The sequence below is a fragment of the Mus pahari genome, chromosome 20 (genome assembly GCF_900095145.1).
Source record: "Mus pahari chromosome 20, PAHARI_EIJ_v1.1, whole genome shotgun sequence".
NCBI classification, from domain to species: domain Eukaryota; kingdom Metazoa; phylum Chordata; class Mammalia; order Rodentia; family Muridae; genus Mus; species Mus pahari.
The window spans coordinates 7,560,649-7,570,604 of record NC_034609.1 but is presented as its reverse complement, the minus strand read 5'-3'; the positions used below and the strand labels follow the sequence as shown (position 1 = coordinate 7,570,604).

The following is a 9,956-nucleotide window of genomic DNA, read 5'->3' as shown; positions in this document are numbered from 1 at the left end:
CTGCCTCTTTAGAGCTCTTACAAGAAGCACACTCCCACATCCTCCTCCTCCCCCTCCTCCTCCTCTCCCTCTTCTCCCTCCTCCCCCTCCTCCTCTTCCTCATCAATGAACACATATCAAGTGGCTAGAGAGCAACCAGCTCTGCAGTGAGGGTGAGCATCTATAATGCCACCAGTTTAGAGGATCCGGCCTTTGAGGTTCATGAAAAAGCCCCTTGATTATGAAGGACATAGGACAGGGAGAGAGTGAGTAAGACAGGCTCTTACAGACCGAGGAACTGATTAAATTAATTAAAGTCCACATCTGGGATCTACATTGACTTCATTAGTTATGGGGTGATACCATCATGCCACCACAAAGCTCACAGGGGAGTAAAATAGTTCCCTAGCTATAAGACTTTAACTATACTGTCTGACCCTCCCGAGAAAGGCCTGCTGTTGGGAGCCAAGTACCCTAATCTTCTTCACAATCAAGAGCGTTTTAACTCATGACTCCTGAATCCCTTCGACACCTGCTCTCCCTGGGACTCATCGGTGAGCTCTGAGCCCAGGGGAGGGGCATTTTTCCACATAGACTTTCCCCTTAGCTCACCCTGCTTTGATCTGGGACCCTGCCTCCTGTGGATGTCCTTCAGGGTCCTGGTCATTTCCCTGTGAAATTCAGCCATCACCCCTGCTCTTCGGTCCTCTCCCAAAAGGGACAGAAGTACTGCTCAAGAAATCAGGCAGCCCAGTCTTTGAAGGGCAGTGCCTCTGCTCCTCTTTGCCTTATGTTCTTTCCAAGGAGCGTGTCATGCTAAGTGATAAGGACCCTGGGAAGATGGCAGATATAGGTCACACAAATCCTGCTCCTGTGCGTCTGTGACCTATTTGGAGGGGACCAAGGAACAGGGTTTAAGGAAATGGGATGTAAGATAGGGAAAGTGTGTGTGTGTGTGTGTGTGTGTGTGTGTGTGTGTGTGTGTGTGTGTATACACGCAAGGAAGGGCAATTAAGAATGCTATGGGAGCCGGGCCTGGTGGTGCAGACCTTTAATCCCAGCACAGGGGAGGCAGAGGCAGGCGGGTTTCTGAGTTTGAGGCCAGCCTGGTCTACCAAGTGAGTTCCAGGACAGCCAGGGATACACAGAGAAACCCTGTCTCGAAAAACAAAAACAAAGCAAAACAAAACAAAGCAAAAAGAATGCTATGGGAGCTGGAGAGATGGCTCAGCGGTTAAAAGCACTGACTGCTCTTCTAGAGGTCCTGAGTTCAATTCTCAGCAACCACATGGGAGCTCACAACCATCTATTTGTATCTGGGATCTGATGCCCTCTTCTGGCTTGCAGGTGTGCATGCAGATAGAGCGACTCATACATTTATTTTTATTTTATTATTATTATTCTTTTTGCTACAGGCCATCACTCCCTGGCCACAGTACTGCAGAAGATAGGACCTTCTCTTTGTAGAGAGCATGATGTTCTTTCCTAAAAATTTTGAAAGTTTTTATTTGGTAATTTTCATGGTGTTCAGCCAAGGATATGCATTCAGTGGACAACTAAATGCCATTAAATGCTTATGCTCTGCAATCCATTTCAGCACCGACTAAGCTTACACCAAGAACCTTAGGCAGACTGATGCTCCTTTTAGATTCTGGAAGTGTGGTAGTCCCAGGAATGTCTGGGCTGTAAAGGGAATGGCTACTGGGCACAGCCATTCTTAACAGGCTAGACCCTTGAATACCCACAGACGAAAATGTCAAAGCAACAACAACAACAACAACAACAACAACCACAAAACAACAACAAATCTCTCTCCAGAGACTTTTGCTTCCATGGACAGGATGTCACACACAATGTCGAAATAGCTAGGTGCCTCTGGTACTCCCCCCCCCCCCCACCTCTGCTCCTGCCTCCACCCAGTGTTTCTCTTTTTAGCTGTCCCAGAACTTGCTTCATAGACTGGGCTGACCTCAAACTCACTGAGATCCACCTGCCTGAGTGCTGGGATCAAAGGTGTGCAACACCATTGCCTGACTGCCTCTGATACCTTTATCATCTACTGTCTCCACACTATATCCATCCCTTGGGTGTGTGACCAGAACTGACCTTGAAGGCCCTGCCAGACCCAAGGGGCTTTGCTCAAAGGCTGTTCTCAGGAGGCATCAGCCCTTTAGAAGGACTAACCACACAGGAGGAAGCCATTCTGAAAATGGCTCTGAGGGAGTTCAGGGCTCTTTTTCCTCTCGAAACCTTGGACAAAGCTGAAGAGAAAGCTGCTCGCCGTTCACCATGTAGGTGCTGGATGACCACTAGCTCAGAGATCCTTTCTCGACAAGGTCACACAGACTGTGTGTGTGTGGCTCGGCCTGCGGTTCCCTGTGCCTTTCCTGTCTCTGAGTTCTACTGCTCCAGAAAGGGGCAGCCACAGGGGGAAGAACTAGGGGTTGAGGTAAATTCTTTTCGGCTGTGTCACACTAAGAGTCTCGGGATTAGTCATAGAAGTGAGGGGTGTAAGTCTCATGCATGAGTCTCAGAGTTTGTCATATAAGTGAGGGTGTAATTTTATTTCAGCACCAAATCAACATGGTTGGTTGTCTTGTTGTTGTTGTTGTTGTTGTTGTTTTTAAACAAACAACTGGTCAGAGAAGCAACAGTTGCGGAAGACAGTGGACACTATGTTTAAAAAGTTGATAAAGGCTACTTGAATGGCTGTTTCTTATGAAGTAAGAACATCTCTGGCTGTCTCCTTAGGTAACCTGGCTAGGGTCTGTTTTTCTTTTGGGGAAAAACTGAGGTAATCTTATCCCTTTTTCTTCTGTCAGAGTCAGGAGCACTTGTAAGGATTCTGGAAGATTTCTTGGGCCGTGCTGCCCAGCTGGTGGCCACTAGGCACATGTGGCTACGGAAAGCTTGAACTGTGGCTAGTAAAAATGACGATGCGCTGGGAATGTCAAAGACACAGCAGATTTAGAACAGGTAACAAAAGCATAGAGGAAAATGTTTTCCCGACGCTCTCTACATCATTTGCACATCAAAACAATAATAATATTGGGTTAAACTACTATTAAATTATTTCCACCTGTTTTCTTTTTGCTTCTTAAAATATGGCTAGCGGGAGTTAAAAAAAAAAAATCTATGTGACTTGGGCTTATTTCTGTTGGACAAACTTGGTGCACCACTTGCTCCAGAAAAAATGCATGCCTGTAAATGCATATTCAGTGGGCATTCCCGGGCTGCACAGCCATGTGTGGCTCACTGGGTCCTCAGGTCAGGGTCTCCTCATCGTGGAAGGCAGCAGCAACGTCTATAGTAAGAGCTTTTCCAGTTATCTCAAGAGGAAAACTTTCTAGTTAATCTTTCTTTTGCCATGAAGGTCACAGGGAAGTCCTTCAAAACTCTTTGGTAAGCAGAGACTGTCAAAGGCTCAGGGAGTTTGCCACAGGGTCTCCTTGGAGTCAGAGCCACAGGCTAAGGTGGATCTTTTAGGCCCCTTACGGTTCACTTAGCATCCTATAGGGTATTAGTTAGGTCAAGGACTTGCTTATATAATCAGCGTTTACCTGGCCACTAGCCAGAAAACACCCACCAGATCTTTTCCTGTCTGGTCATGCAATGTAATTTTATATTTCTCTTGTTGCTGAATTACCCCAATGTCATTAGACTAAATATCAAAATTTCCTTTGTGACTCAGTTATTTTCACAACGCAGATCCCCCTGGAGGAGTGCAGATGTGTGACCCGAGACAGAGGGGAAGGTGAGATTCATCTTTGAAACTTCCTTTGAGACAGTCTGGTTTAACACTCACCTGCTTCCTCGCTATGAAGCACCTCAGTCCTTAGAGGCTGGCGTTAATTATGGGATGCCCTAGACCTTTGACAGAGGTGGTATTTCTGAAGCTTGATATCATTTTCCTTGCCTTGCTCTCTACCATCGAATAGGAAAGCATTAGAAGTAGAAAGAAAGAAAGGAAGGAAGGGAGGGAGGGAGGGAGGGAGGAAGGAAGGAAGGAAGGAAGGAAAAGGAACAGTGGAGAATTCCCATTGCTCTGGACTCAAAATTCCAGTGGGCAGCATGGGTTTACAGCTCACCAAGCGCTGTTTGAAAGATATTAGTGTAATGAGGTGGAAAAGCCCAAATCAAATACATAAATACAGCTCAGTGGGAAGAGCTTGCTTTCCTGGATAATCCCTGCTCTGTATGACCTTGCCAACTGCTAGGGAGGTGGTGGTGGTGGTGGTGGAGGAGGAGGAGGAGGAGGAAGAGATCCTTTAGATTGTCTAGAGGGACACAGGTGGCCACCTCTGCCTCTGGAATTGCTGCATGTATCACGATACTGTCCACTCGAAAGACAGCACACTTTTGTTATTGTTTCAGACAAAAAGCGAATAAGACAATAAACCACTTTATAGTACGGTGGGTTTTGATAGTCATTTGTTATTTTCCTTTTAATCTTATTTGATTCTCACAATCAGAGGAAACTCAATTTAGCAATTTCCCGTGATGCGCATTGTGATTCAGACTTTATCAGCTCATACCTCATTCTCCTCTTGATACCCAAATGCTCTCAGAAGACCCGAGACGCAAATTGTTAAGGACTTATTGAGATCTTTCCGTGCAGGCTGGCGGGGGTTAACAGGGCAGGTCCTGAAATAAGCTCACACCTGGATGCCAGTGACCTAAAAACTGATCACATCTCTTCTATACCTCGTACCTGTGGAATTCATTTATGAAGGTGATAAACTGCTAAGGCCTTGGGAGAAATCAGGGAATCAGGAATCTTCCCTACCCTGGGAAGATAGGGTATCAGGTTTTGTTTTTTCCCCCCCCCACATACTCTGAACTTTGTCATGGTGTCCTTTGGGGACTTCTGGGTTTTAGACTAAGGCCCTCAAGTCAGAGGACCTGCATTTCTCTCCCTGACAGTTATCTCCTGCTAAGATGGCCCCTGACAGCGTGGCAAGGGAAGCCTATGTAGTAGAGTGGAAAATAGCCAGCAAGCAGCTCAGCAGATCCAGAACTTAGTGTGGCTGTCTGGCACCCCACCTAGAGGAGGGGTTTAGACACTTGATAAAATCTGCCCTTCCACTGTTTCAGGGTGCCGAGGCAATCCTCAAAGTCATACACACGTCATACTGATTGCTAACTCGTGACTATGAATCGCAAGACGTGGTACAAACCAATCACAGGAGCAGCAACCGGAACTTCTAAGCAGACCTGGTACACAGGCTGGAGTGGATCAAAGGGAAACCCGAGGGATCGATGTAAACTACACATCAACTTTTAAAAAGAAATCGCCAAGGGAACGAAACCATCTTTCCCAAAGGAGAGCAAGAAGATGGGAGAGGCTGAAGTCAAGTGAAGAAACTGTGGAGTCTCCTTCCGGTCTGCCGCACGTCTGCACAGACACCAAGGAATTCAGCTTTCCACTTCCACATCAAGGCCACAGGCTGTTGTTGCAGAGATGGGAACCCGCGTCCTGACACGGGAGACTTTGGATATTGCTTTCGCTACCACCCTTGAACAGAGTGCCCTGGGGTTGCCATGGTGATCTGAAGGTTGTGTATCCAGTTCAATCCTCGGAGCATGCTTCCCTCCTGTCCTCCGGGTTCCTATGTCTTCTCTCGTCCATTTCTACCATCTCAAGATTTCACCTCCTCGCAGTCTTGGTCGGTGGAAAGTTCTACATCAGACAGGCCCACTTCCAGTGCCATAATTAATGAGATGTCAGAGCCACTGCTCACTGCTGGCTCTTGATCACCTGAGGGGGGACAAAGCAAAGTTTATGGTCAGCATCAAGCTACGTCTGTGGATGCTTCCTTTTTGGAATTATTGTTCCTAGTACAGTCTCTCTTTTTTAAGATCTAGGTTTTGTTCTTTTAAATTAAGCATAATATATAGATGGTCACGTGAGTTTGCATGTGTGTATGTGCACACAAGTGCAGGTGCCTGTGGGGGCATTGGATCCCATGGAGGGATAAGCGGTTGTGAGCTGTCCAGTTCAGGTGCTGGGAACTGAACTTGTGTCCTCTGGAGGAACAGTATGCAGTTTAAAACACTGAGCCATCTCGCCATCCCATCTACTAGCACTTATTTTTTTTTTTTTTTTAAGTGCTAGCATCCAGAGTCCATTATTCTACTTGGTTCTTCCATTGGAGTTATAAAAATTTCACCTAATAATTTTATTTCCAGAAGTCTTATCAAAAAATTGCCTGTTCTGTAAAAACTCTAATTCAAATCTCACCTCAAAATAGAGCCCCAGATAAATTCCAAGTGGGTCAGAAACGAGAGCCATTGTGGTAGGAAACTAATAGAGGCTGGCTATGGTGGTGAACGCTTACAAAGTCCGCGGAGGTGGGGGCAGGAAGGCTGAGTCTGAGGCCAGCCTTAGCTGCATGGTAAGGCCATGTCTCCAAAGAGGAAAACGAAAATAGCAAGAAGCCAACAGTCCTGTGATGTTAATGATGTAAGCTCAACAGGATCCAGAATCACCTAAGAGACAGACCTTCGTACATGTCTGGATGGGAGCATCTGGATTTGGTTACAGGGGTAAGAAAAGACATAGTAAATGTGGGTGACAACCTTTCCATGGGCAGTACCGGGACCGAATGAAGGGGAGAATGTTACCTAAGCACCACCGTTCATCTCTTTATGCTTCTTAACTTCAGACCCGATGCGATCAGTTGCCTTAAACTCCTGCCAATAGCTTTCTTGCTATGGTGGCTGTACCTCAAACTGTGGCCAGAGCAAGCCCTTCCTTCCTTGTCTACATTGTCTTGGCCCGTGCCTTTGGGAGCTTATCTTGATCTTCAGACATTATCATTTTTATATCTGGAGATTTTTATTTCTTTACTTAGTTTTTAATATATCACATATTGTTTTACCCAACACTTAACCCTGTTTGTTTTAAGAAACCCAGAATGAATTTCTCCACTGTGAAGACAGAGTCCTTGTTAAAATTCCATCTCCTCTTCTACTACCCTTCCCAGCATCCAGAGACCAGTGTTCTACTTCATTCTTCCATTAGAGTTATAAAATTTTCACCTAATAATTTTATTTCCAGAATGCTCTAAGGAGCAATAATTAGAAGTGCAAAAATATTCACTTAATCATTATTTGTGGTATCATAACTTAGCAAGTAATAAAGCCCAATAACAGAAACTATCTCAAAAACATCGTCCCTTTACAAGGGAGATGTCCTTATAACCACCTAAGTGAAGTTTCCCAAGACTTCAGAGTTACATAAATAGACACTTAATGGCATTTTCAGCATAACAATATACCAGAAAGGAATTCAGAAATACTCAGATCTTGCTTGCTTCAAGGTTGATGTGGTGAGCATGTTGCTATGATTGGAAGCAAGGAACTAAAAAGGTTAACAGGAGGAGGAGGAGGAGGAGGAGGAGGAGGAGGAGGAAGAGGCATTCATGCTTTGGGGACTTTCTTCTTCCCTCCCTCCCTCCGTCCCTCCCTTCCCTTCCCTTCTTTTTTTCCCTTTGAGACAAGGTGTCTGTAGCTTGATTGAGATTTAGGATTTATATTAATATTTATATTGATGTTCCTTTTAAGATATATTTTTTGTTTGTTTATGTTTCGAGACAGGTTTTCTCTGTATAGCCCTGGCTGTCCTGGAACTCACTCTGAAGACCAGGCTGGCATCGAAATCATTAGATTCACCTGCCTCTGCCTCCCGAGTGCTGGATTAAAGGTGTGTGCAGGCTTTTTTTTTTTTTTTCTTTTTTTTCTTTTTTTTCCCCTGGATCTATTTCCAAATACTCTAGAATGAGCACACCTCCTGAATTCCTTCAAGATGTATTAACTGAGTCTCTGCTATGAGCTAACAATTGTGCTGGCTGCTATGCATGTGAGAACAAGACAATTCAGAGACTCAAGGAGCTTACCGTGTAGCAGGCAGACAGATAAGCAGAATTTTGGCTCCGTTGGGAGATGGATCAGGTATGGTAGGAGCAAGGGCGGAGGCTATGGAGACATATGCTGGGTCAAAGCTGGCACGTGCCATAGGGTGCTATGTCCAAAATGAGTCCTAAGGATAATATGTACTTTAGCAGGATGAGTAACATAGACTGATCCTTTAAGGAGTAGTCACAGTGCACACAGATGGCTGCAAGTGATGGGGGCTGTTGTGGACGGGCAGACATCAGACGATATTCAAATATGACTGGAATGCACAACCAAGCTAGGGAGTAGGCTGGGGGAGTCTCAAGATCTGCCTAAAGGCAGCTGTAATCCAGAAAGTCCTATGCTTTCTATCACTCTGACAGGTAACCATGCAATTAGAAGACCAATAAAGATGTCTACGAAATGAAGACTGATGATAGCTATAATGCTTTTGCTTTGGCTGTTGCTGATGTTATTTGCCATGGTGAGGACATTTAAGGAAAATATATATATTTAATAAAAAGTAGTGTATTTCTAAGATACTTTAAAAGAGACAACGAGAAATAACAGAGCTGTGCCCCCGAAGAACCAGTCTTAGAGAAATGAACTGCCTCACACGGGTCAATCCATGGAAGCCCGAGCTCTGACGCATCTCAGATGATAGCTCACAACTCCCAAGGGGCCGCTGGGAAATACAAGGGTTTAGTATTTGAGGACGGTGGCAGTCACCGAATTCTTTACCAAACTATCCACTCTACATGAAGTGACATTGGGTACCTGCCTCACACTTCATAACAGACTCCTTGCCAGCTGGCCACCAATGCACATCTCCTTCCACACCTAATTCCTCTGCTCTAGAGCCCCGCGCCCTGCATTCCTGACTGGGGAGACAGGGGAGGGCAGGGACTCACTGGTGCAAACTGGGATGAGCCTTCCTTTGAGGGGCAGTGCTCCACCCCGGTTGCCTCAGCAGATGGTGTGCTCCCCTGCTGTGTGAGCCCTATGCCTCTGCCAACCACTGTGCCAGAGAGCTTTTGTCTCTGCCATGCGCATGGGGAGGCCACAGCAGACACAGCTCTGTCTCACTAGGCCCCTCAGTGCTTGCTCACTTTGCCCACTGGCTCAGACTTTGCTTCTGTCTTTTCTCTCCCTTATCCCATACACTTCAGAGTCTGTATTTAATTTAAAAAGTCGTTGTTCTGGTTTTAGGAGAGACTGGAAATAGCTTCCCGTGTTTAGTCCATCCTCTTACCCAGTGCTTTCATTACACACTTTACAGCGACAACAAGACTAGACATCTAAAATGACACTGGTGAGCTGGTGTGTTGGCACCAGCCTGTGATCTCAGCAGCTGAACGGTGGAGACATGAGATTCAGGAGTTCAGGGTTATCATTGGCTACATAGTGAGCTTGAGGTGGGCCTGGTTTATAAGAGACCCTAGATCGAAATTGTCTGTCAGTCTATGTAACTATCTACGAGAATTGGAAGTCTTGCTTCCTCTAGACAATATTCTGGTATAACTATTACCAATTACTTGTGCTACTTTGTGTAAGTCACTGCCATCCTCCAGGATGATCATTAAGTGAGAATTTGGGCTAAATATATGAGTCAATATATATACAGTCCTGTATTTCATACACTGTGGATTCTCAATGACTAGTTACTAATAGAATTATGATTGAGAAGGAAGCAAGTTAAATTGTTAAGTATATACTTAACCTTTCTAATGACTTATTTTTCTCAGTATAAAAGCTTATTGTGTATCTAGGAAACGTGAATGAATGGAGAAATCAGTTCTTCGAGGTACAGTAAAAGCTGAAGACAACTTATTCTCAGAGATGAAAATTCAGAAGAGGACAGTGACTGTGCACCAAAATAGCAACAAAAGAGGAACTATACAAGGAATTGTACCCTCCCTCCCTCCCTCCCTCCCTCCCTTTTGATCTTGAACATCCCTCAAAGGCTCAGGTGTTAGAGGCTTGCTCCTCTCCTTGGCCTTGCTGGAAAGTGGTTGAAACCTTTGAAAGGAGGGGCAAGTGGGGGGTGTTAGGCCTACAGGGGTGCACCTTGAAGAGGACTC

The 9,956-nt window shown here is 45.3% G+C and overlaps 1 protein-coding gene across 2 annotated transcripts in view; it reads right to left on the bottom strand.

Moving 5' to 3' along the window:
• Positions 1 to 4,253: 4,253 nt before the first annotated feature.
• The window catches only part of Rnf150 (ring finger protein 150), a 205,634-nt gene continuing 199,931 nt past the window's right edge, over positions 4,254 to 9,956 (bottom strand). For both annotated transcript variants that reach the window (XM_029532449.1, XM_021220258.2), the window contains one exon: positions 4,254 to 5,737. In XM_029532449.1, the coding sequence (XP_029388309.1) occupies positions 5,619 to 5,737 (119 nt within the window). In that variant the 3' untranslated portion in view covers positions 4,254 to 5,618. The remainder of the gene's footprint in view (positions 5,738 to 9,956) is intronic.